The sequence below is a fragment of the Fusarium keratoplasticum genome, chromosome 6, assembly GCF_025433545.1.
Source record: "Fusarium keratoplasticum isolate Fu6.1 chromosome 6, whole genome shotgun sequence".
NCBI lineage: Eukaryota > Fungi > Ascomycota > Sordariomycetes > Hypocreales > Nectriaceae > Fusarium > Fusarium keratoplasticum.
Window position 1 is genome coordinate 2597584 of NC_070534.1, and position 26234 is coordinate 2623817.

General features: G+C 52.8%; 8 protein-coding genes and 1 pseudogene across 9 annotated transcripts, besides 1 other annotated feature; 6 read left to right on the top strand and 3 right to left on the bottom strand.

Annotated features, from left to right (window-relative positions):
• Positions 1 to 1044: 1044 nt before the first annotated feature.
• On the top strand, positions 1045 to 2947 carry NCS57_00878200 (annotated as a pseudogene). The gene is made up of 2 exons: positions 1045 to 2732; positions 2785 to 2947.
• Positions 1045 to 2947: a sequence feature.
• A 229-nt stretch (positions 2948 to 3176) lies between these two features.
• Positions 3177 to 4628, bottom strand: NCS57_00878300 (uncharacterized protein; the record flags this gene model as incomplete). Its single annotated transcript, XM_053058587.1, has 1 exon — positions 3177 to 4628. One exon carries the CDS (start codon positions 4626 to 4628, stop codon positions 3177 to 3179), a length of 1452 nt encoding a protein of 483 aa, XP_052912418.1.
• Positions 4629 to 6056: 1428 nt separating this feature from the next.
• On the top strand, positions 6057 to 9081 carry NCS57_00878400 (DNA ligase; the record flags this gene model as incomplete). Its single annotated transcript, XM_053058588.1, has 2 exons — positions 6057 to 6160; positions 6210 to 9081. 2 exons carry the CDS (start codon positions 6057 to 6059, stop codon positions 9079 to 9081), a joined length of 2976 nt encoding a protein of 991 aa, XP_052912419.1.
• A 96-nt stretch (positions 9082 to 9177) lies between these two features.
• On the bottom strand, positions 9178 to 9974 carry NCS57_00878500 (uncharacterized protein; the record flags this gene model as incomplete). Its single annotated transcript, XM_053058589.1, has 3 exons — positions 9178 to 9587; positions 9637 to 9736; positions 9795 to 9974. The coding sequence occupies 3 exons, from the start codon at positions 9972 to 9974 to the stop codon at positions 9178 to 9180; spliced, it is 690 nt and encodes a 229-aa protein (XP_052912420.1).
• A 974-nt stretch (positions 9975 to 10948) lies between these two features.
• Positions 10949 to 12409, top strand: NCS57_00878600 (uncharacterized protein; the record flags this gene model as incomplete). Its single annotated transcript, XM_053058590.1, has 1 exon — positions 10949 to 12409. The coding sequence occupies one exon, from the start codon at positions 10949 to 10951 to the stop codon at positions 12407 to 12409; it is 1461 nt and encodes a 486-aa protein (XP_052912421.1).
• Positions 12410 to 13014: 605 nt separating this feature from the next.
• On the top strand, positions 13015 to 15304 carry NCS57_00878700 (DUF4470 domain-containing protein; the record flags this gene model as incomplete). Its single annotated transcript, XM_053058591.1, has 5 exons — positions 13015 to 13707; positions 13756 to 13978; positions 14034 to 14610; positions 14675 to 14945; positions 14996 to 15304. 5 exons carry the CDS (start codon positions 13015 to 13017, stop codon positions 15302 to 15304), a joined length of 2073 nt encoding a protein of 690 aa, XP_052912422.1.
• Positions 15305 to 17420: 2116 nt separating this feature from the next.
• NCS57_00878800 (uncharacterized protein) lies at positions 17421 to 21203 on the top strand (the record flags this gene model as incomplete). Its single annotated transcript, XM_053058592.1, has 2 exons — positions 17421 to 20508; positions 20560 to 21203. The coding sequence occupies 2 exons, from the start codon at positions 17421 to 17423 to the stop codon at positions 21201 to 21203; spliced, it is 3732 nt and encodes a 1243-aa protein (XP_052912423.1).
• A 308-nt stretch (positions 21204 to 21511) lies between these two features.
• Positions 21512 to 22309, bottom strand: NCS57_00878900 (uncharacterized protein; the record flags this gene model as incomplete). Its single annotated transcript, XM_053058593.1, has 2 exons — positions 21512 to 21706; positions 21752 to 22309. 2 exons carry the CDS (start codon positions 22307 to 22309, stop codon positions 21512 to 21514), a joined length of 753 nt encoding a protein of 250 aa, XP_052912424.1.
• Positions 22310 to 23221: 912 nt separating this feature from the next.
• On the top strand, positions 23222 to 26129 carry NCS57_00879000 (Amidohydro-3 domain-containing protein; the record flags this gene model as incomplete). The annotated part of the gene is made up of 2 exons (XM_053058594.1): positions 23222 to 24412; positions 24459 to 26129. The coding sequence occupies 2 exons, from the start codon at positions 23222 to 23224 to the stop codon at positions 26127 to 26129; spliced, it is 2862 nt and encodes a 953-aa protein (XP_052912425.1).
• Positions 26130 to 26234: the final 105 nt, after the last annotated feature.

A 26234-nucleotide genomic window follows, 5' to 3' on the forward strand; every position in this document is an offset into this window, starting at 1 on the left:
TGTTATACGACGCCAGACGTTCCCCAGCGTCTGAAGCAGGGCCGTTGTGACGTCGTGCCGGGGATGAGATACATGTCAGAGACGAGGATGGCTTCAGGGATGAAAAGAGGGTTGTACATTAGAGGAGCTGAAGAGTGGGAGGTGACATGGAGGTTGTCCCCGTTGGGCCGGCCGCAGGTGTCAAAGGTCATGCCCCTTGGTTGTACTGGGTGTTTTGAAACGTCCTACCAATGAGGCCGTCGTGATAGGTATTCAGAGACTACAAGTAGGAGTACGATATGCTTTGTATTATTAAGTCTTCTTAATACGCCCACGCCGCGATAGCTTGTAATAAGATCCTACCACTCGAGGTCCCTTCCCAGGAGGTAATTCTGTAAATATTAAAAGAAATTTCTTACCTTATTTCTAATAAAAATTCTATCATCTTTAACAACCACTCAACTTTGAGAATGACTAACTTGCTGATTTGTCGCCCAGACGGCAGATTGTGGGTTGGAAATGCTTGTTCAGAAGCTTGGCCAAAGGCAGCATGTAACTGAGCATCGGCGATTGGCGTGGGGAATTTGACGCCCAGGTCCATCCCATCCCTTGGAGCGAAACACGCAGCGCAGCAACGTCATAATTGGCGATGACTTCCAACAGGGGACGGATAATCGGCTTCGAAATTCGAGACGAACAACTGGCACTAGCTGAGCCGAGCGACGCCTGAATCAATCCCGCTGACATTACCTGGTCGATTTCGCTGCTGGCCGCTGACGGTGGCTTCACTTCTGGATGGTCGAGGCCCCAGCCGATCCCTGAAACCAATCTTGGTGCTGACGGGACTGGACCTGGTGTTCCCCTGCGTCGCGACGCTCCATCCATCCATGGATGCAAGGCCAGCACGCAACCCAACCCAACTTTACCCTTGAATTTATTTTCGGCTTCGTATTACCTGATGGACATAAACGGGTCTTTTCCTTTTCACCCCTTTCTACCCACTTGAAGAGGTTCCTGGTCCTGGTGGCTTGAGCGGCTGCTGCAGATTATCCTCTCTCCTCCCAGTTAAACCTTCGATCTTGGGCCTCTCCAATCTTCAGCGTTCGCTCTCTCCTTCCCGACAACATCATGCCTCAAGACGACGAGGACGAAGGCCGCCCGAGCCATTCCTCAAACACCAACGTATCCAATCAGGGCGACGATAGCAGCGATAGCCGGCATGTTCGATACAACCTCACCGTCGATACCCAGAACCTCTCGCCGCCCCAGGCCAGTCCCAACAGGCCTGCGCGATCCGACACTGAGCTGCATCGCCAGATGACCTTTTCGCCCTCGCTGCTGCGCCGCCGAGTGACTCGCGCCCCGACCTTTAAGACTGTCGAGGACTACGATGAATTCGATACCACCTTCAGCGCCCGCCCGGGCTGGCAGCCCGGCTCTGAGCCTGGCTACGACCCAATGCTCCCCGATGGCGGACATGCGTCAATGCCGACTCTGACGGCGCCCTGCGAGATCTCCGTCATCGACTTTTCGCAGCAGGCCGTGCTCAAGCATCACTTTGACAATGAGGGCTTCATCAACTTTCTGGAGCTGCCTAAGGAGGATTGGGTCAAGTGTCGCTGGATCAATGTCAATGGACTCAGTTGGGATGTCATACAGGCCGTGGGCAACAAGAAGGGGCTGCACAAGCTGGCGCTGGAGGATCTGATGCAGATTAGGAACCGCACAAAGGCCGATTGGTATCCCAACCACGCCTTCATTGTCATGACTCTGCAGAAGCTCGTCCACCTGGTCGACGACGACGATGATTCGACCGATACTAGCAGCACCTACTCGAGCAAGTCGTTCCATGCGCTGAGGGGATCCATCAGGGAGCTCTGGAGGAGCCGCAGGTCGTCGGACCCAGAGAAGAATGCGCCGCCTCATGGACTGCGACCTCAGGATGTCACCACAGATCTTCAAGAGACTGGCATGATCCGGACCCTACAGCGATACCATGCCTCTGGGAACGAGGCGCGTACCGAGTTCATGGAGAATCACTCGTCCCTCGCGCCCTACCAGATGGCCATCTCGGCGGAGCAGGTCTCCATCTTCCTGACATCGGACAACACCGTCATCTCCTTCTTCGAGGTCTCGGCCGGCGACATTGAACGCCCCATCTTTACGCGCCTTAGCACGCCGGGCACCATCCTGCGCGAGTCCAACGACGCGTCCCTACTGTGTCAGGGCATCATTGACGCCATCATCGACCTTGCCATTCCCCTGACGGCCGTGTACACGGATATCATTGCTGATATCGAGATCGACGTGCTCACGGCGCCGAGCGTCACGCAGAGCAAGAAACTCTACATCTGCATCAGCGAGATCAATAAGATGCTCAGCTTCCTCAACCCCATCGACAACGTTGTCAACGTTCTTCGCGACCACAAGACGTACATGACACACGATCAGGCCCAGAAAGAGCTCGAGAACGCCGGATCCGGCGTCATCATCACCCCCATGACACACACGTACCTCGGCGACGTGCTCGATCACTGCATCATGATCACCGAGTCCCTTCATCAGCTCAAGCAGTCATCGGACAATTTGATTGATCTTATCTTTAATACTATTTCTGCTGGACAGAACGAGTCGATGAAGCAGCTTACTACCGTCACCATTATCTTCTTACCGCTTACGTTTATTACTGGTTTCTTTGGTCAAAACTTTGACGAAGCGACATTTCCCGATCTTCATCATCCTATTTGGTATTTGTAAGTTGTCCAGTCTCTGATGCCTCTGATGATATGCTAATGATTATCACAGCTGGGCCTGTGCTGTGCCTACCGTGGTCGCAACAATCCTGATTCTCATGAGAGAGATGATCTACAACTGGCTTGTGCGCATCGTGCAAAGGAGACACATTGTCACGCTCAGAAAGAAGAAGAAGAAGAAGACGAGGCAGCAAAAGATAAAGCTCAAGGTGTAATGGCTTGGATTGGATACGTAGTTGCAGCATTGGATGATTTGATGATACCCAGACGTTGAGAAGCAGACCAGGATATTTCCTGCTCAGGGGATATAGAGGCCGGGCCGGCATATACACTTGATTCCACAGACTTGTTTTGGCTTTTGAATCAAATTACTTGGATTGAATTTCTGGCTATGGTACCTGATAGTATCTATCTACTATGCTGACAATTGTTATTGTTGTTCATCTATGAGCGCCTGAGCCAGAGCCCTTCGTTCGACGAGGACGAGGAGCTGCTCTCCGAGTCAACAGCATAGGTTCTAGCGGAACCAACCTCCATTACCCCCTGGCCGTCCAAGGCCGTTGTAGAGAGACATCCTCCACTTTGCTCTGCCCTCTTGAGTGCGTTCCAGTAATGGCTGAGGGCATGGTCGAACGAATGCGTCAGCATTGCTTCCATACGATCCTTGGGCTCCATCCTCTCAACTTCCGCAATCTTCTCCTCGATGCTTGCCACCGCCGTTCTGAAGCGCTTAGCGTCAGAAGCCACGGCAAAGAGGAAGAGACGTCCAAATAGGTGAAGCCAATACTGCATGGCCTCACGCTGGGGATGCCACAGGCCATAGCGGAACACCAGCTTCGGCTTCGTGTCTGGGGCGAGGTCTAGCGCGACCGTCATCTCGCCGGCAGTGTTCTTGAGCATTCCGGAAAGCTCGGGCAGCGTGACCGCACTCCAGATCATGTGGATGCGCTCCTGGAGGAGTTGGTTCTTCAACTGGGGGATGTAGTTGTCCATGATTTCCGCCTCAACGGGGAACGAAGGCCGTGACAACGCCAAAGTCCGCTCGCGCTCATCTTGGTCAAGGGAGCCCTCTTGAAGGAATTTGCTTGGCCTCATGGCAATGTTGGATGACTCTGTAATTGGGACATAGTGACTGAGCTTCGGGTCCTTGGTATCAGGTCGCAGGGCGAGGAGAAGCTCTGGCTCCAGGAGCCAGACCAGCGTGAGCGCCTTCTTGGCGTCTGTAAGGTCGAAGCCTTCATGCTGGAGGTTCATGTATACGCGGAGCTGGCATGTAGAGTTACTGTGAATCTTGGTGTCGGCGCGAAGAAGACCTAGGACAGTCTCCATTTCGATCTTGCCCCTGAAGGGGGAAATTGGGGCCATCCCTGACTGGGCAGTTCCTCTTCCGAGGTCTTGATCTCCATATCGGTCCTTTGGGAGGATGGACAGCAGCGAAGTGTAGGGACAGCGGAGGCGAACTCCGACCCATTCGTAGTCTCCAGGGCTGCTAGTGGTAGCAACAGCGTTGTGAGCTGGAGTGAAGAGCCAGTAGGCCATACGATGGTCACCACCGCTTGGCTCTTCGCCCTTGACTGGCTTTTCTATGGTAAAAGCAAGATCATCCGGGGCTGTGCTGTCATTCTTATACGCAACGGCGCCTTGGACGCAAGGCTTGCTCATGAGGGTGCGGGCGAGGTACTCAGCGCAGTGCTCGACACATGCCGCTGTGGGATTGGACTCGGTGGCAGGACAAGCCCACCGGGTACGGTCGTCGGCTTCTGCTGTGTAAGTCTGGCTGGACTTCTCTTTGGCGACGAGAAAGTCGACTTCGACGCTCCACTCGACAAGGTCGCTCCAGTTGGTGCGCTCGGAGTGACCAACGAGGGTCTGTGACGAGGAAAGAATATCCGACATTGGTGGTCTGTATACCTAGAAGCGTTCTGAGTCGGATGGCGGTCTGTGTTGATTTGGGGGACCGATCAGGGGCGCCATCGGTGATGATATATATAAGATGAGTCTGGGACTTTCCTTCACTCTCGGACGTGAGTCGCTGTGAAGCCATGCTGTGAAGAGCGACGAGCAAGGATGACGAAGTTACTGAATCAGGAATATTGTATAGAACTATGTACTGAGAAGATGTTGAAGAGAGAGTGAGAAAGGGGGAAAGCGCGATTCATTGTTCCCTTTATGGACGTGATGCAGAGTAACAAAGGCGGAAAAGTAACCGACCAATGAGTTGAATACACCTCGAAGACTCACATCAGGTTCAAGAATGGCGGTGACAAGCATATCATCTAAAAACCACCGCTTCTGTGAATATCTGACATGCAAGCCTGCGAGAGACTGTCGCCAAGACAGGAGAGAGGGATTGCCCCATGAAACAGTCACGGGTCGATGGGTAGCTTGTCCAACTTGTGACTCTGTGCCATGTTTGTGAGGTGTTACAGCTGCGGAAGCCTGTTTCTTAAAATAGTTCTTTTGCAATTGCGAGAGATTTACTCCACCTAGTTGTCCAAGTAGAGGAATATCCCCTATTCGGGAGTGTGTGTGTGAGTGCGAATATATCATGAAGGCAATCTTTGACATGTTTTCCGCTACCAAAAGCCAAATAGTATCAAACTTATGGATAACGGTAGGATTGCCTTGTCGTATACAGCCGTGATATCGAGACAGCTGTGCAACCAAGGCCAGGGTCATCGGGACGAGCCTTGTGTGACATCCAGGGGCTGGCCCTCTATTGTAGGCGGTGGATGCGCGTGGATGTTTGGGCTATTAGAACTTTAGCTGTTGTAAGAAGAAACAATCGCAACGAGAATGGCCCCTGGCGACCCTATTATAGTGAGATATGTGCGCAAGTGACGAGCCCCGTTGTCCCATCCGATGAATGGTTGGATTCCTAGGCATTCTCACCATCATTGTTACTGTACCTACCAGGCCCCGATATTGAAATGGCCAAATTAGCACAAATCAGTTCAAAATATGCCTCAATAGGTACTTGACTAAATTCATCAACCAAACAAGATCTGCCAGCTCGAGGTGATGGTGTTGAGGTCATGAGTGATTACGTAAAGCCGGAGCTCGAGCTTGGGCCGTCTGGAGCCTGCAGGCAGCAACACCCATTCTCGGATCACCAAGCCCCAGCTGAAGCTCACTTGTTTACATCAGTGGAGCTTACAGTCCTTCTTTCTTCCTACATCCAACCTATATATACCCCAACAAGGAGAATGTGAACGCCCTAGATCTTAATGATTCTTTTGCGCTTTTTGCGTTAGTCTTCAAGTCTGGGTGTCAGCAACGTTCCTGCATCAATACTCCGCTCATACAATCTCTCATACTCTCATCATGGGAAGTCAGCGAGAAGAGAGGGCCCAAACCGAGGATGCGAAACATGAAGACGAGATCCAATACGGTACGGTGGGCATGACACAGGAGGAAATGGAAGAAAAGCAAGCCATCTCTCCCACTTTGCTCTTGCATCAATTAACATCGTCCAAGATATCCGAACCGCCCAAAGAATCACTCAAAGACCCTAGTCTTCTCTGAGCTGTTTCGAGAGTTGTTTAATCCATTAAGCGAAAACAAGAAGCAAAATGCCACCGGCGCAGGCCCTAGAAAAGCCTTTAGAGGTGTCAATAAGCTCTCACCGCACGAGCAGCGACGACACATTATCGAGCGCTTCATTGTGCGATGGCGCAAAGAAGTCGGTCCCGATTTCTACCCTGCCCTACGTCTAATTCTCCCTGATAAGGATCGCGACCGAGGTGTTTACGGCCTCAAGGAGAATGCCATAGGAAAGCTCCTTGTGAAGTTGATGAAGATCGACAAGAGCTCTGAGGATGGCTACAATCTTTTGCACTGGAAGTTGCCTGGTCAAACCACTGCCTCTCGCCTGGCTGGTGACTTTGCTGGACGATGTTTCGAGGTCATTTCGAAGCGCCCGATGCGCACAACCGTCGGCAACATGACAATCGCCGAGGTGAACGAGCAGCTGGATAAGCTTGCTGCGTCTACGGGAGAGGCAGAGAACCTGCGTGTCTTTGAGATTTTCTACAACCACATGAACGCTGAAGAGTTGATGTGGCTTATCCGGATCGTCTTGAAGCAGATGAAGGTCGGTGCCACGGAAAAGACCTTTTTGGATCTCTGGCATCCGGACGGCGATGCCCTTTTCGGCGTCTCTTCGAGTTTAAGGCGAGTGTGCTGGGAACTCTCCGACCCCGAGATTCGGCTCGAGCAGGATGAGGCGGGTGTTGCCCTCATGCAATGCTTCCAACCGCAACTTGCTCAGTTCCAGATGCCTGCGTCTTTTCAGAAGATGATTCAGCTTCTCCGGCCAACAGAGGAAGATCCCGAATTCTGGATTGAGGAAAAGCTGGATGGCGAGCGCATGCAAATGCACATGGTTGAGGACAAAAAGCACCCCGGCGGTCGGAGGTTTTGCTTCTGGTCAAGAAAGGCCAAAGACTACACGTACCTTTACGGCGACGGACTTCAAGACGAGAACTCGAGTTTGACACGGCATCTCAAGAAGGCGTTCGCATCAGGTGTCAAGAATCTGATTCTGGACGGCGAGATGATTACCTGGGATATGGGAGTTGACAAGATAGTCCCTTTCGGCACTCTCAAGACGGCTGCTATCTCAGAGCAGCAGAACAAGTCGGATACGGACTCGGCTGGTCATCGTCCCCTATTCAGGGTCTTTGATATCCTCTACCTCAACAACAAGCCCTTGACTCAGTACACGCTGCGAGATCGACATCGCGCTCTCGAAAAGGCCGTCAAATCTGTTCATCGACGTCTTGAAATCCACAAATACACCAGCGCAACAACTTCTGACGCTATTGAGCCACTCCTCCGCGAAGTCGTGGCCAACGCTTCAGAGGGCCTTGTGCTCAAGAACCCTCGCTCCATGTACCGTCTCAACCACCGAAACGATGACTGGCTCAAGGTCAAACCTGAATACATGTCTGAATTCGGCGAGTCCCTCGACTGTGTCATTATCGGTGGCTACTACGGCTCAGGGAAGCGCGGTGGAATGCTTTCGAGTTACCTGTGCGGTCTACGAGTGACACAAAATCATATCCAAGCTGGCGCAAATCCTGAAAAGTGCTTCAGTTTCTTCAAGGTTGGAGGTGGATTCCGCGCCGAGGACTACGCAGAAATTCGACATCGAACAGAAGGAAAGTGGATTGAGTGGGATCAAAAGAACCCGCCCTCAGAATACATTGAGCTTGGTGGAGGTGAGCTCAGACAGTATGAGCGGCCAGACATGTGGATTCGTCCCAAAGACTCAGTCGTTGTTTCAGTGAAAGCAGCGAGCGTTGGCCCCTCAGACCAGTTTGCTCGTGGATTCACTCTGCGCTTCCCACGATTCAGGCGTCTCCGTTTGGATCGAACATGGGACACTGCCCTCTCCCTAGAGGAGTTTCAGGAGCTGAAAGACCGAGTTGACGAAGAGTCAAAAGAAAAGGCCATGACGGTTGAAGACAGAAAGAGACGGAATCCTAAACGAATCAAGAGGGAGCTTGTTATAGCTGGAGAGGATTCAGCGCCGGTCGAGTTTGAAGGCGAGAAGACGAAGCTCTTTGAAGGGTTGGAGTTTTGCGTCCTTTCTGAAGCTCTGAAGCCCTATAAGAAGACAAAAACTCAACTCGAGACCATCATCAAAGAACATGGAGGCACAATTTCCCAAAGAGCGGCACCAGGTACAAACATGCTGCTTATTGCCGACAAGAAGGTGGTTAAGGTGGCGAGTCTCATGAAGGGAGGAGACGTGGACCTTATTCGTCCCAAATGGATCAAAGATTGCCTGGAGCAGGATTTGGGACAATTCCTGCTGCCGTTTGAGGAGTCACATTTGTTTCACGCTACGGAAGCGATGAAGCGGGCGGCAGAGCAAAACACGGATCAGTTTGGAGACAGCTACGCTCGAGATATGTCTATTGATGAGCTCAAGGATCTGATGGACTGTATGCCCAAGATCGAGGACGAGGAGCCATTCGACAAGAATGAGTTTTTACAGCAGCTTGAAGAACACGGCAAAGACCTGGGCAACTTGAGGAGCTTCATTTTCCGGCGCTGCGTGGTGTTGTTCCATGGGGTTGACATTGGTGCCAATCGGGTCTCTCGGTTGAAGCACTTTGTCAAGTATGGTGGAGGAAGTGTCACCGAGGACGCAGGCGACTTAACTGTGACACATGTCGTGATAGAAGGAGGAGATCCAATGCAAGTGGGTGAGGCGGCCGATATGGTGCGCAAGGAGCTGAGCTCCAGACGCACACAACCGAGGGTGGTGAATGGAAAATGGATTGACGATTGCTGGAAGGAGGGCACATTGCTTGATGAGGAGCAGTTTGTGGTTCCATGAAGAACAATGGGTATTTAACAAGTGTATACTACCTAGCCTTTATGTTTATTTATGCCTTGAGGATTAGACGCCATCAAAACGACCGACCATGGAAGCCTATTTGCCAAGAGTCAAGAACAGTCGGTCTCCAACGTCTCCCAAGCCGGGCTTAAGCATGCCAGTTGATGTCAACTCCTTGTCGACCCCAGCAATCCAAACCTCTGAGCCCTCGGGCCACTCGGCAGCAACTCTCTTGACACCCTCCTCGGCACCAATAACAGCGAGGACGATAATCCGCTTGGCGCCCCATTCACGGAGAGTTTGGATGGCGGCGGCGCAGGTTCCGCCAGTAGCGATGACGGGGTCGACGAGGATGGCAAGGCTGCTAGCGTTGCTCGACGAGGCTTGGTCATCGGGGATCTGCTGGGGAAGGTTGTTGTAGTACTCGACGGGATCCAGCGTCGAGGGTTCGCGGTACATGCCGAGGTGATGAACCGGGACAGGTATGGGGAGGATGGTTTGCACAGCTGGAGGCGTGTTAGTTCGGCCCATGGAGAGGTGGAGGGATAGATGAACCTTCAACCATGCCTAGACCTGATCGGAGAATAGGAACTAGACACATGGTGCTTGGCTGGACGGTTGTGGAAGTAAATTGGAAGCCCAATGGGGTCTCATCCTGTTGATGGATGGTCAGTACGTTTGGGAGCTTTGACTTGGCGCATGAACTCTGATACCTGAGGACCGTCGGTGGCTTCCAGCGACGAAGCTAGAGCTTCACACGAGACGATTAGGGAAATCTCATGGATCAGCGACTTGACCTCGCGCGGGCTGATGGACTTGGAGCGAAGCTGGCTCAGCTTGGCGCGGAGGCACGGGTGCTGAGAGACATGGACGTTGGAGGGCAGCGAAGACATTGTGTATGTACGCGACCGCTGAGACAAAGGCCAGATAAGGATGTATGTCAATCTTGGGTTTCACGGTAGTAGGATGGATCTGTTGAGAGCAGGATCTACAGATGAAGCACCACACGAGGGATGCTGGGACGAGGCCAAGGAGAGGGAGAAGAAAAAGAAAGAGAGAGGAGGGGAGAGAGGGAGGAGGAGGAGACGGGCCCCTTTTGTATTCAGTACTTGGCGCATCTCAGAGACACAGGCTCTACATCGTGTACAGTACTACCTGACTTACAGCGACTTGCTCTCACCGGGTTGGATCACAAGGACGGAAGCTGGTGGGGTATGGTAGGCGGGAGCTTCCAGCGCTTTAGACGGGCGGCGGCAGGGTGAGATAAGATAAGAGCTTCGGAGCTCACCGCGTTTCACTTTCACCCCGTCCCGCGTCTCCCAGCGGTGAGCAGCGAAGTAGAGGGTACTTGTTTGCTAATGTTGGGTTATCTGACTGGCCGTCTCCTGACTCTAGCAAGGATTAGAACGAATTGAAGACGACGAACAATCTTGATGGATCCTTCAACACTATCATCAAGTATCTTGAATGTTCCTTTAATGCTGCGTTATCTCACCCCTGGACCCTGGCCTCAATGGATGGATCCATATCCTTATCCATATCCATATCCATCCCCACCCACCCGACTCTTCCTCCATCTCCACAATGACAGACTCGACCAGGCGCCGCCCGTGGCAGCCTCCCGGAATGTTTTTCCTTCCGAATGCCGTCATACCCGACAGTTCCATGCCACTAACACGATCAACGGAGATTTTTCATTTTGTCTCGCGACTTTCCTAACGGCTGATTTTTCGAGTTTAAATATGCTGTTTTTCCACTTTCAACGCCGGTTCAGTTCGCTGAGACAATTGGGTTGACGATTCATCGAAAATTCCGACACGAAACTCACCCCATTTGCGCCTCGATCGAAATCATCGATTTGTTCAACATGCACGAGATTGCTCCTGAACAGAGGCGGCGCAGTAGCTCTGGGGTTTATAACGCACCAAATTCTTATACTGAGCTGGGAGAGATCTTTGCGCAACAGCCGATCGACGAAGACGCCGTTAGCGACACCGAGACCCCAGCGCTGGACCCCGTACAACGACGCGACTCGGGTGTTTACAGCGTTCCTCGATCGTATAGCAACCTCGACGAAGTGTCCCCTGTTCCACCGATCGAGGAGCCTCCATTTGAATCTGAGCAAGATGTGCGAGACCGGCCGAGACGACGCAGCAGCTTTGCTCGCCACGAGGGGCCAATTTTAGAGCCGGAGCCTATCCCGGAGGAGGCAAAGGAGAGGAGTGTATCCAGACTGGCCACCGAGCTATACACGCACTCGTACCTCGTATTCTTTGCGATTCTTGGAACATTGGCTCGTCTGGGCCTGACGGCATTGACGCGGTACCCTGGCACTCCCGTCATCTTCAACACCATATGGTCCAACTTTACAGGAAGCGCAGTTATGGGATTCCTCGCCGAGGACCGTAAACTGTTTCGAAACGAATGGGGCAACGCGACATATGACGAAGCGATCAAGCAAACTAAGCAGAAGTGCAAGGACGAGGAAGATGGGTCCAGTTCAAGTCAGCAGAAGGACGTGGATTTGGCGGCTGCAAAGAAGGCGCATCTGGCTATGAAGAAGACGATTCCCCTATATATTGGACTGGCTACCGGGTTCTGTGGGAGTTTTACCACGTTTTCGAGCTTTATCAAGGATGCTTTCCTTGCCTTGTCGAATGAGATGGTGACGCCGGGATGGTCAGACTCGCCGACAAGTCGCAATGGGGGCTACTCATTCATGGCCATGCTGGCTGTGATCATCGCCACCGTGTCACTCTCACTCTCGGGTCTATTCCTTGGGGCTCATATCGCCATTGGTCTTGAGCACGTCACGCCAACGATCCCCTTTACTCTGAGTCGCAGGGTGCTCGATCCGTTGGGCGTTTTCCTTGGCTGGGGTTGCTGGCTCGGAGCCGTCCTGCTGGCTATCTTCCCACCACATGAATCTTGGCGTGGTCAGGCCCTCTTCTCGCTGATATTTGCACCACTGGGCTGCCTGGTTCGGTTCTATCTGTCCCTACACCTCAACGGCAAGATGGCGACGTTTCCCGTCGGTACATTCACCGCCAATGTTGTTGGTACAGTGCTGCTTGGTATGGCATATGATCTCGCCCATGTGCCGTTGGGCGGTGTCGTGGGTTGTCAGGTGCTGCAGGGGATCGAAGATGGCTTCTGCGGCTGTCTGACGACGATATCAACCTGGGTCACTGAGCTTGGAAGTTTACGACGGAGGAGTTCGTGGATATACGGCATGACAAGTGTTGTTGTGTCGCTCGTGCTGATGATTGCCATCATGGGGGGATTGCGGTGGAGTGACGGGTATAGTAAACTGTTGTGCAAAGTATAGAACAATTTAAAGATATAGAATGCTAAAGAATAGTTATTATACTTGGAGTTTGCTCTTTGGTTGTTAGTCTCAGTTCTTATTCCTCCCTCGGTGAGTGTAAGTTGTGATGGATTTCTCTACTGACTGGATTGAGAATCAACGCGGCTCGGCAGAGATAAACGTTTTACAGTATGCCTAAACTTCGGATGCGTTCATTACACAGCAATCAGTCTAATAAGATACACGACATCGAGATGTGCTGAGGATCAGCACCACGAGGCCATCGACCCCCGAATCAGCGCGAGATGCCTGGGTTGGTATTGCATGGATGGATGGATAATATGGAACGGACGGACACAACAAGACGATTACCTTGGTATAGTGTGCGTACCAAGGCCGCAGTTACCTTCCATCGTAAACTCCCTCGGGCCCTCGACCTAACCTGCCTAGGTCGACAGCGCAGTGAGGCAGGAGCACCTGGTTGAGTCGGCCACTGACTATTGACAGCCTGTTCAACCACTTCATCTCTCCAGCTTTCTTCGCTCTACCAACTTTCCAGTCTCAATCCGCATTTCTCTATCAACATCCACCAGTAATACATCAACTACGACTGCCATCATTTCGCCATGGAGTTGGATTCCCCCGAGACGACATGCCATATCCTCACGCCTGTGACTTCCGACGAACCGCGCACGCCCCTCCCCGGAACAGATCCCCCCGATGAGAAGTGTGAACCGCCAGCCGTGGTCGTATCACCTGCCTCGTCCGTCACCATGGATGCCGAAACTCCTCCTCAATCCCCAAACAGGAACGACCTGTTGCGGCCGGAGGGTTTCCATACAGAGCCCCTTGAGCTACGGCTCAAGCAGCCTGCTTCCGTAGAAGAGGAAGTCGGGTCAGATGAAGAGCCAGATGAAGGGCCAGGTGAAGAGCCAGAACCGGTTTACTACCCCCTAGAGTACTATCGCAACAAAACTGCGATGGATGATAACATACCAATTCCAGACACAGAGGCGAATAAGCGCTTCGAGAGGGTTGCCCGGGAGTATGCGAGCCACGTTGTCGGGGAGCCTTTGGAAGAGAGCTTTGCGAATGCTTTGAGAGAGGCTCAAGCCTCTTACGAAGTATCATACTGGGAGCTTCCAGCCACGCAGCCTAAAGAGATCACGATGCCGTGCGGACCGGCTTTCAAGCCAGGGACCCCGGAATACTTCGAAGACCTCCCCCTCGTCGAACCAATCTGTTATAGACAGAATGAAGAAGGAGAAGTTTGCGGGCTATATGCCAAAGTCGGATGCCCAGATTGTCTCCTTATTGCTGTATGTCCCCCTAGGATTATCACCGCATAGCTGTGCTGACCTACTAAGTACTGTACCGTGGAATGCCAATTGGCCCATGCGGATGCCCACCGATGTCGTGGTGCCCAGGGGGGATTATATTCCAAGATTGCGGACCGCAGCGGTCTGTCTCCAGAAGATCCCACTCAGTTCCGCTACCCATGGGGCCCGTGGCCCGCCATCGATATCCTGCAACTCCAGAAGAACGAAGGCGTTGAGTTCGATGGATTCCTCAATATCCTCTTGACCGGAGGTATGGTAGCCAGCATCGAATGCCTATCGCATTGGAAATATGCTGACACTGAAAGGCCCAAGCCTTCGCACTCTCATCAACACCATCGCCAACATTCCTGAAACAGCAAATCCAATACTCCATTTCTCGAGCAATGAGCTGAATATGCGCACGGTCGCCCAAACACTCACGGTCTTGCTTCTCCTAACAGATCGCTCTTGTGAGGATCGATACAATGCCGAAGCAGCTGTCTATATTTGGTACTCAAGCTCGATCCCCACTCCCATGATGAAACATATCCAGGACGTTGCCCTAGGGCCGATCCTGGATGCTGTCCGGAAAGCCATGAGATACTACCTACATTACGGCGTCAAGTCAATGCCAATTCGGTTTCCTCGAGGGGACAGCTCAATTGTAGTCGACTTTACCATAAGGGAGTGGCAGGGGATCTTTCTCCACGTAACCCGCACTGAAACGACAGAGGTTCAAAAGCTAAAGCGCATGCGTTTCGACGACCGAAAGTATTGTGAAAACATTCATACCCGTATCCAGAGGGCACCACATATGCGGATACTTGGGATGCTCAAGTGGGAGACGGACGGAATGCTTCAGCCTTATGGCATTCCTCTACACAAAGATCTAAGGATGAATCCGTATGTGTCTCTACTGGCCCCAAGCATAATGGTCCCCGAGTGGCACGAAAACTGACAAGAGCAGATTTTTGATTACGCTCCGGGGCTTGCCAGTTCCTGGCATCACCACCGAGCCCGTTACAGAATGGTCGATTTCGGCTATCCTTGGCCAAGATTCAGGCCCAGCATCAAACGACGTCTATGGCAAGATGTTCTACTATGTCCGTTCCCTCTGCCTCAAGTTTCAGCACCGCCTGCGGTCTCTACAGGTGGAGTTCAGTGTGATGCGAAAAGATGTCTTGGCCCTGCCAGCAATCTTCAACGACCAGGGCCGTAGAAGATTTGACCGTATTGATGTGGGAGCTCACATGTCTTGTCATATACAATGCATGCTAACGAGGTTCAGGTGGGCGCGTACTTTGAGTTGGCTCCATTGGCGGTTGCGGCCCCCCTAAACTATCTGCTTCAGCACGTAGACATGAATCCCCATGCGACCATGTTAGGCGTGTCCAGACGAGGTGCGATGGCCAGTTCCTCGGAATCGACCAAAGAAGACACTGCTATCGAGTATGAATACAAGTTCGCGCCTATGGGTACCAAGCTGGACGAGCTCGCGCCGCCCGTGAGTCGCGAAGACGAGTTATCTACTCATGGGACCCGTCGCATGTGGGGACTATTCATGTGGCGCAATTGGGACAAGTTTTCGGATCAGTAGGTATTTCTCTCCTCTGGTCAATGGCTTCAGCTTACACAGGCCTATCCAGTTACCTCAAGGCGCCTCATTATTTCGAAGACATCTCGAAACATGTCCTCGGGCATCACCCTCGTTTGAGCGGCCGCTTGGACACCAGATTTGCCGGCCTTGTTCTCAAAGTCCGGAACACAATCACCACTCGTTGGCCTCACCGTCTCATACATGCCCGCAGCAACACACCATCTCGGACAGACTTTGATAACTATATGAGCTGGGGTTATCCTGGCGGACTCCGATGGCTCGAATGGTCGAAGGTGACTGACGTATGTCCGGAGGCCATGATTCGTTGGCTTGAGCTGTGCTATATAGAGCGGAAGATGAGCCCGAAATGTACCCCCGAAGAGTTCGCCGAGATAGTGGTCGAAGAAATAGCCCCGTTGGTATCGGTCTTTTACCCCTCAGGGGAACTTGTGCATCCCCCCAAACGGGAGGGCTCGGATGAAAAAGGAGAAGCAGAAACAGAGGGGGGGAAGAAAAATGGAGAAGCAGGAGTAGAAGAGTCCATGGTAGGTGGCGAAAGCTCGAAGAAAAGGAAAAAGAAGAAGAGCAAGAAGAAGAAGAAGTGATAGAGATAAGGTACAGGGACGTGGATAAATTGATGCCGGCTATCGTGTATGAAATTAGACTCAGCTGAATACAAGAGGTACAGTAAACTTGAGCCCAACAATTATTGCTATGGTGCTTGGAGTTACTGTATGATTAGCCAAGCAGTTACCTGAGAGATGCAGCATCCATTATTGGGGGTTACAGAACTGGATCTTGACGTTATGGGAGACATGAGGATAGGAATTAGGCACTGAAGAATATTACTGTCTGCTCTCTGACTCAAGGTCTACTAGATTTGAAGGTGCCTCTTCAGTAATGTATCAGGTTGGGTCAATTGACGTTTGACTCAAACGCGGCAGGACTTGGCTCCGTGCCTGGACGGAGAAGGACGCGTTCTCGTGGCTGGGGCCTACATCATAGGGCGGCTAGAAATACGCAGAGCACAGTCAGCACTCTAAAGGAAACCACTGTGCGAATTCATTCTTGTTTGATCCCATAAACAAAGGGGATGGGATGCCTCCCTCATCGAGATGATGTCCCGTGTGAGTGATGTTGTGATACTTGGCGCAACTGGGGCTTGACTCAAGAAACAAAGAGCCAAGTAGCAAACTGCCTTTACGTCGATTAAGCATTCCGATAGTCAAGGCAGACAGGAAATGGCTTCAAGCCATGGCGGACCTTGGGGTCGGTGTGTCTGGCGCCAGGCAGATTTCGCACGGAAGAGTCACTAGCCTGAAGCCTCTGAGCGCAACGAGAATGCAGGCACAAGATGTGCAACAAAGCCCGCCATCTCGACCAATCAGGTACCCTTAAGATTTAGAGCTGGGACCCGGCAGTTGGGGTCTTGTAGCCGTAGCGCCGTTTTTGCTGGCCAACGAAATATCAAACACCAGGTCCCCTTTGGTTGCGAGATTTCAGCCCTACCTCGATGGTGCCTCCCTGATCCTGGATGTTGGGCAGCTTGAACCAATAGTTTTGTCCCTCTATCATGCTGCGTTCCGTTGCGGGAGGAAAAGCCTGGGACAGAGTCTAGGCCGCCGTCTCAGTCGGTCTGGATCAGAAGCAAACCATTGGTATGGGGAAGAGCATCATTTGCACCCTTTTCCAAGTCGTTCCGTGACATGTCCCCACGGGTTCTCGCATCTCATTTGTCAAGGGGTCCCGAAAATAGGTGGTCATTGTCGCACAAGCTAGCACGGCATGACGGAGAGATAGCTCAGCTGGACCGCTGTTGGCGCAGCCTAAAAAAACCGAGGGCTTGAGGCCGTCGAGAACCAGCCACCTCTTAGATCTAGGCCTGGACCGCGGCGGCGGCGGACCAAGTGAAGCTGGGCTTTTTTTGCTCATGCCCGTTGAACTGGCTCCAATAGTAGGAAGCCATGGCTTGCAGAGAGGCGTCGTGGGCGTTGGGATGGGCTTTGGTTTATGTACCGGTGTGGCTCCCGCCGTGATGAAGCTACCTGTTCGACCTCTTTTTCGTTATTCATTCATCCTTCTATTGCTGTGAAGAGACCGCAAGGTCGTCCTCGCCATGTATCCAAGCCAGGCCGGCGTCAACGCCTCGGCGTTTGACGCCCGCTACGAACCGCAAGCGACCGACGACTCATCGTGGGACCGCGACAGGCCCAAGTTTCCGTCCTCGCGGCAGAAGAGAGCCAACTACCGACCCACGGCTCTCCGCTGGTACTTTATCGCCGGGCTCATAATCTGCATCATGGCCGTCATGGGTCTTGTTGTCTGGGCGGAGCTCCAGATGCCCAACTCGGAGGAGACGGCGACGATTATCGACAAGAGGGATCAGATTGAGGAGAGGCAGCAGAATACTGGCGGGCAGAGGGTTTCTACTACGCTTATCGTGAGCGAGTTTTCAACGTTGGTTACTGTGCCTGGCACGACGGGCAAGTTCACCACCATGGTTCCGACGACCACATATGAGACTTCCTGGAGCTATTCGACGACTGTCCAGGAGGGATCAACCATGGTTAGCTCTGGTGTCACTGTCGTTCCAACGGTGGTCGTCACGGAATTTATTATCACGCAGTCTCCCCAAGTGACCGAGATCATCGTCACAAGCACCATCACGGGCGGCACTGTCATCTACAGCAGTGTCTCTGGCGCCGTCACTCCTCCTCCCGCGTACACCAGCCCCTTTACCAGCTATGCTACGATGACCAGCACCCTCACGATACCGGGTAGTGAAGATACATCTTACGGCACTTTCACCTCGGACGAGACTAAAACTGTCGTCACTACGATCGTTGAGAATGGTACAACAAAGACCACCTCGAATCTCGTCACGCAACCTTTTGTCAGTGCTTACCCGAGTACTGGGGAGACGACTGCCGCTCCGAGTGTATATGTTTCGTATGGCAAGATCACCATCACGTCTGTCTACACCATCCGAGATTCTACCAACGAAAAGGGCAAGCAGAAGCCCAACCAGGAAGAGAAGCCCAACCAGGAAGAGAAGCCCAACCAGGAAGGGAAGCCCAACCAGAAAGAAAAGCCCAACCAGGAAGAAAAGCCCAACCAGGAAGGGAAGCCAACGGCCAAACCCCAGCCGACTGAAAAGGTCATTAACGTTGTTACCGTGGATGCTGACCGAACCGTGAAGAAGGTTGAAAAGGTAGGCCCGGTAACTTATGTCACCAAGGTCCCGGAGAACGACGTCGAAACCTTGGTCATCTCACCTGGTCGCGAGACTATCGTCAGCAAGTTCGATGCTGTTGAAACCACCGTCAACGTCGTGGCCACGGGGGCGAATGGAGCATTGACCACGAACCAAGTCGTCCAGACAAAGGCCGCCTCTTTTGCTACCTATGTGAAGCCTATTCCACCTACGGCCGTTGTCAGCAAGGTCGAAGCTTATGAGACGACAGTCAATGTTGTGACAACTGGCGCAGACGGACTGTTAACCACGAACCAAGCTGTCGTGACAAAGGGCGCTTCTTATGTGGTCAAGCCTGCTCAACCTACTGCGGCATACGAGACTACAGTTAACGTCGTGACGACTGGTGCTGATGGTTTGCCGACGACAAACCAGGTTGTCAAGGCGGTCCAACCTGGAGAAATTGCTACCAAGGCTGAAGCATACGTGACCACAGTCGACGTCGTCACAACTGGTGCGGATGGCTTGCCGACTACGAACCAAGTTGTCAAGACGGTTCAACCTGTCGAAGTGGTCAGCACAGTTGAGGCATACGTGACTACTGTTGATGTCGTTACAACTGGCGCGGATGGCCTGCTCACAACAAACAAGGTCGTCATGACCAAGAGTGCGTCGTTGGTAACTATCGACAACGCTGCCGATAGCGAGGCCACAACCTTTGTCAGCTCAGTTGAAGCTTTCGAGACCACTATAGATGTGGTTTCAACTGGTACCGATGGGCTGCTTACGACTGGAAAAGTGGTAACAACCAAGAGTGCCTCCCTGGCTACGATTGTCGAGTCCGCCGATCCCTTCAAGCCCACAACTATCCTCATCACAAAAGGCACCGGCAAGGCCAAGCTCACAACTATTACCTCGGACCGCAAGGAGTCTTCGACATATGTCTCGACCATCAAGGGGACCACGAGGACGTATTCGAAAACGACAACCGTTAATCCAACCACCACTGATGAGTCTTCGGCTGGAGAGACGGACGAGGATGGGGGAACTGTCAAGACGGTCGTGACGGTGTATGAACTCGACGCTGGGAAATACTTCTTGGGCAAGTTTCTGCCTGCGATGCTGGCTGTGATGCTTTCTATTCCGGCGCGTGTCATCGACCTCAACGCTCAGCAGTATCAGCCATTCTACGCCTTGAACCGACCGAACGGCGCTATGGGCCCTCAGTCGATGAACCTTCACTTCAGCGGTTGGACTGGCTTCTTGCAGCCTTTCAAGGTGCTTTCTAACGGCCACCCCGTGCCCTTTATCACCATGCTCGTCGTCTGGTGCTCTGCGTTAATGGCCCCCATTGCCGTCGAGGCCATCGGCTTCAAGATGCACGGCAAGTGCAGAATAAACGCGTTTGAGGGATGTGCCCCAGCTCTGGGAGTATCTCCGCAGCCTACTCACTTGCTTCTCGCTCTTCTGGCCTTTACAATTGTCCTCCTCTGCTGCCTGCTCTTCTTCCTACGCAACTGGGACACGGGCTTGTATGCGAACCCCTGGAGCGTCGCTGGCATTGCTTCGCTGGCGTCTAACCGAGGGATTCGGCCGAAAAAGGCATCGGAACACAAGATTGCAAAGGAAATGGCAGAGAAACGATATGGATTTGGACTTTTCGAGAATCGTATGGGCCAGACTGAATATGGCATCGTATTATACGACGACGCGGGTGCAAATCTACACGACGAAGGAACAGTATCCGACTCGAACTCTCTCGACTCGCACACAGCAGTTGGTGCCAAGAAGCGAAGACGGAATCCATTCATGGTCCTGGGACTTGCCTGGCGCCTCGTCTTTTTGGTGTTTCTGCTGGGCTTGATGGCTTTCCTGCTCTACTACCATCTCACACTCGACAAGCCGTTGGCGTCGTTTAGGAAGTTTATGAACAGCCAGACTTTTGGTGTGAGGTTCCTGTTTGCTACTTTTGGCGTCATCATCTCGTTTGGTTGGACGGCATTCTTTAACAGTAAGAATATCCTCTTGACATTACTCTGGTAACTGTTGCTAACAATGATAGGCATCGCCATGATTGTGCCATACCAGGTCATGTCTCGTGGCCCTCAGACGGCCGCCCACTCTGTACTTCTCACTCGTCCGACAAACGGAGTCTCGGGCTTCTGGTCAGCTATCAAGCACGGGCAGCTGTTCCCAGCCATCGTCGCCATTATGAACATCCTATCCGAGTTCATGCCGATCCTTCTCTCCAATATTCCCTACTCCCTCTCACAGGTCAGGATCGCGCACGACATCTGCACCCAACTCTCGGTGGGCATCCTGTCAGCCATGGCCCTCACCATTATCAGCAGCTTCGTGGTCCGCTGGCCAGACATGCCGGTGGACCCTCGCTCTGTAGCCGGTGCGATGTACTATGTCAGTGAGAGTGTTATGGTGGATCACTTTAGTGGTATGGCGAGCATGGACAACAAGGAGCGTGAGAGGCGTATTCGGGAGCTCGGAGGCACGTACATGTACGGCGAGTTGACGACGCGGACGGGCGAGAAGAGGCCTGCTGTTGAGTGGGATGACCGCACGCTGGGGATCATCCCCACGGCACCGCAGCATCCGATGGAGGGTGTGCATACGAGGGAGGACACGCATGTGAGACTGGAGGGTGTTGATACGGCGTATCATGGTTTTCAAGGGGGGACGGTGCATACTTGACGGCGTTTTTGTGCATGGGTTTGGGGTAGCTAGGAGGGGGTAATGAACATAGAAAGGAATTGCATATAGAAATGAGAAACTGAACATGATGATTGGATATACTACACGATAGGAGTACTGTTTGGTGGAGTTGAGCCAATGGATGGAGTGCTGGGATTTGGAAGAAAGGAGGCTCAAGCAAATGGAACAAACCGACTCAGAAAGCGGAATCGATCAACATTTGTGACAGAAATTTTACTTACTTATTCTTTTACTTAGATACCGAGAGTGAGGCTTTATAGGGGTACGTTTGAAATCCCTCGATCGAATCAATCCTCCTCCAACTCGGGGTATCTCCGCCAGATGCCATCCCCGTATGGCTGGCGCCTGTCGCTTGCCAGATACTTGGCGATGTTGGGCCTGGCCTTCACCTCCACATACAACTTGAAGACATCATCATACTTGCCAGACTGCTCCAGTGCTTGGACTGACTTGGGGAAGGCAAATGCCGTGCCGTCAACACACTATAGAGTTAGTACCGATATTAATATGGCCAAAGTGTTTCTTACCTGGAATAGCACTAGATCCACATATGTCAGACTGTCGCCGTACAGCCACGGGCCTTGGCCGCTCGTCTTTGCCTCGAGAACTCGCTGCATGTAGCCAAAGAACTTGGGGAGGCGGTCCTTGATGAAGTACTTGGACCGCTTCTTGGCCTCCTCCTTCTGGTCTTCATAGTACAGGCCGACGGCGATGGGGTGGTGAGTGTCGTGAATCTCGTTGACAAGACCATCGATGATGGTCAGAGAGATCTGGTTGAGGTGATAAACGGCGTCACCCTCCTTGGGAGCCAGACCAAGCTTCGGGGCAAGGTAGAGGAGGATGTTGGGCAGTTGATTGATAATCAAATCACCGTGTTTGAGAATGGGAGGTGCCAAAGGAGGAGGGTTGTGAGCATCACCACGGTTCTCAGCTGAAATGTGGCTCATGACAGCGGGGACAGCCTGGTCGGGCGTCTTTGCAATGTCCAAGTAGGAGACAGCGGCTTCCTCGAACAAGAGGCGGACGAACTCGCCGCGGCCAGGGAGGCCGGGCCAGTAGATGAGTTCATACTCTGGTTGGGACATGATGAATTGAAGTTGTCACGATGGTGTTTTGAGGAGTAAAAGGTGAAGACGAATAATGACGGAGTGAGCTTGACTCTTTATTGGGAGGCGGGGTTACTTCCTCCAACGGCCAGTAAGCGATGCACGTTGATCTTCTCTACACGCTATGGATATTACCGGAGCTGACAGGGCATAATCCATTGTTTTTATCCCACCGACAGGCCCAACGAATCGAGTGACTGTGACTGTGAAATCGTGCATCTTACGGTCCGTCGGCAGCTCAGAGGCCGGAAGGCGGGGCGGGGGGGGGGGGGGGCTACGGGCCATGATATCATTGTGGTGTTGAAGGCTCGTGATGGCAGGACAACAATGGAGTTTGTGAAGCAGGAATGAAGAGAGAGGTATTTAGACCTGGAGACAAGCTCTAGAATACTATCGATGCCTTATTAAAGTGCCAAGCTTGGCTGGATCTATCTGTGATCCTACATAGGTACCCAGTAACCCAGATGCCCTGGTAACCGATACGGAATCAGGTCGGATTTAACTGTTCTTCCGAGGCCAGAATCAGTGGCTCTAGCTACGCCTTTTATTCATGGACCCTGAAGCTAGAGTTCGTATCGTTTTCAAGCTCATGAACGTACAAGAGAGTCTACTTTCAAGTCAATAAGCTGACATAGGAGAGCTCCCTAGCTTATCAGCTCAAGCTTGGGAGCTTGCTCATCCCCGCGTTTGAGGCTTGCCCCACTGGAACTCCAGCCATTCCGCCCGGGTTACTAGGTGAGATAGCTCGCCATAGTGGAGCCTGATCACTATCGCACCTCAAAGGGACCTCCCCCACCTCCCGGTAACATCCCCCATCTTCCTCCAACTCATAACTATCCCATTCTTTCATCCCTCGTCGACCATTGTTCAGCCTCACGTAGAGCAGCAACAATGGACGAAAAGGCTGGCCTCCCGCCTTACAGCTCCCTCTCCCTACCCCCGCCTGCTGGCGTCTACCCTGCCCAATCACGAGGCAGACGTTCCATACGCCGATCACGCGCTCTCAGGCTCTTTGCTCTAGCGTGTCTTGTCTTTATTGTTTTTGCACAATGGCGACAGATTGGATCTCAGAAAGTGACTACACTGTCGCTCAAGAAGCTCAATGAAGATCTTCAGACTTGCAAGAAGCTCCGTGCCAAGCCTCAGGACCCTCCCGGCCTCGGCCGCGATAAGAACGCTCGATATATCGATGGTGGCAAGCCTACATTGATCAAGAACGCGACAATCTGGGTGGGCGAGCCTGTCCACGGCACTAGTGAAGATGATGCTCGTGCTGGCAAGGGTTGGGAGTGGGTGGCAGGCGACGTCTTTCTTGAGAAGGGTCTTATTCAGCGCGTTGATAAGGATATCTTGCTTTCATCGCTACCTGACGATACTGTTGTTTACGACGCTCGCGGCCGACGTCTCACAAGCGGCATCATTGACATGCACAGCCATGTCGGTGTGTACCCTCTACCCTCGCTGGACGGCAACTCGGATGGCAATGAAATGTCGGACAATATCACGCCCTGGGCCCGCGCTATAGATTCGTTCTATCCCTTTGACCCTCAGCTTCAAGTCATCAAGTCTGGCGGAGTCACCACCTCACTCGTCCTGCCCGGCTCTGGCAACAACATTGGCGGAGAGGCCTATGTCATCAAGCATGCTCTGGGAAAAAAGGACGGCCGCAAGGAGATTAGTGCCGAGGATCTGCTGGCTGATCCGGATCGCAACTGGCGATATATGAAGATGGCATGCGGCGAGAACGCCAAGCGCGTCCACGGCCGTGTTGGGAACAGGCCATTCAGCCGCATGGGTGAAAGCTACGAGTTCCGTCACGCCTTTGAGCGAGCGAGCGAGTTGGTGCAGAAGCAGGATGATTGGTGCAACAAGGCCGAAACTCTGGGTGTTGAAGCCCTCGACGAGTATCTCCCACAAGAAATTGCCTGGGAAGCCCTTGGTGCTGCTCTTCGTGGACAGGTCCACATCAACACCCACTGTTATACTGTTCCTGACCTGGAGGCCATGGTGGACCACACGAACGAGTTCAAGTTTCCTGTTCGAGCTTTTCACCATGCTCACCAAACCTATCTAGTACCAGAGGTGAGCACACTTATGCGGCTTCTAGGGCTTTGCTAATGAGACTCAGATCCTCAAGCGAACATGGGGTGGGCGGCCCCCTGCTGCGGCCCTGTTTGCGGACAATATGTACTACAAGACCGAGGCCTATATCGGTTCTGAGTATGCTGGCAAGATCCTCTACGAGAACAACCTCACTTCCGTATATGTTAGCGATAATCCTGTGCTCAACGCCCAGCATGTCCTCTTTGAGGCAGCCAAGGCGTATCACTATGGTCTCCCCTACCATGCCGCACTTGCAGGCGTTACGTCTGCTCCAGCTGATCTCCTTGGTCTGGGGAAGCGCCTCGGAAAGGTCAAGCCTGGCTTTGATGCCGACATTGCCGTTTGGGACAGCGACCCTCTGAGCGTGGGTGCGGCTCCCGTGCAGGTTTGGATCGATGGCACGGCACAATTCGAAGACCCCGTCGAGCTTTCGAAGCCAGCAGAGGCAAAGGCGCCGAACGACATTCCTGCCGAGATCATTGAGGAGCCCACAAAGCTCGAGAGTGTGCTCTTTACGGGCATCACCAAGATGTTCCTTGACAAGGACAGGTTTTACGAGTCCGAGGGAACCCCCTTTAACGTGGTCATCTCGAAGGGCAAGATCTCGTGCATTGGAAATTGCGACTCCGAGTTTGATGCAGCGACTGCAACTGGCGCAAAGACGATTGCTCTTAACAATGGTTACTTGACGCGCGCGTTTACTGCGGTGGCCGGTACGCTCGGCCTCAACGCCATTGATGCAGAGTCGACGACAGACAACGGGCCCAATCCGGTGGGCTTCTCCAGGGCTGTCGATGGACTCATGCTCGACACGAAGAAGCTGCACGTTGCGGCCCGATACGGTGTCACCAGGGCAATCTCGGCGCCGACATATTCGGGCGGTGCTACACACTTTGGCACCAGTGTTGGCTTCGTGACATCGGCGCTGACAAGCCTTGAAGAGGGAGCCGTGTTTGCCTCTGATCTGGCGGTCCACTATACACTGGATGTGAATGTGAGATCGGCAACAAGCTATTCGGCAGCTTTTGGGGCCTTGAGAAGTAAGCTACTAACCGCTGTGACTTCTACGGATCCTGTCTTGAATTCATTTTCTGAGGAGGCATACCTAAAGAAGGTGGTGAACGGAGAGCGAGTTTTGGCCCTTACAATTAACGGGGCAGACGGGATCGCGACGGCTCTCAAGATCAAGTCGGAGATTGAGGACGTCCTTCTCGAGACTGGGGTAGCGGGTTCTGTGCAGCGCATCAAGCTAGCTATTATCGGAGGTGCCGAAGCTCACCTCGTAGCCAAGGAACTTGCAGAGGCGGGTGTTGGTGTCATTCTGTCGCAGCTGCAGTCGTTGGGTGATACCTGGGACTCTCGCCGAGTCCTGACTGGCGCCCCTCTGACGAACGGCACAACCATCGATGCGCTCATTGATGCTGGCGTTGAGGCGGCTATTGGTCTTCGAGAGGATTGGCAGCTGCGAGATCTTGGGTTTGCCGCAGGAACGGCGTACAAGAACAGCGGTGGTCGACTCAACGAGAAGGACGCGCTTGACCTCGTGAGCACCAACATCTACCGGATCCTTGGAGCTGAAGCCGGGACGACGGATGATATTGGCCACTTTATGGTCAGCGAGGGCAGTCCGCTTGAGATCGGGTCTCGAATCAAGGCGATTGGATCAGGCAAGAGTCAAGTTTCGGTGTTTGTGTAAGGATCCAAGAGGCGAGGTTTTCGCATTTTGGATATTAGAGTTTGATATAGCTGCAGTAATATTATTACCAAGCTGCAGGGCTATGATATTGAATCCATTAGAGGC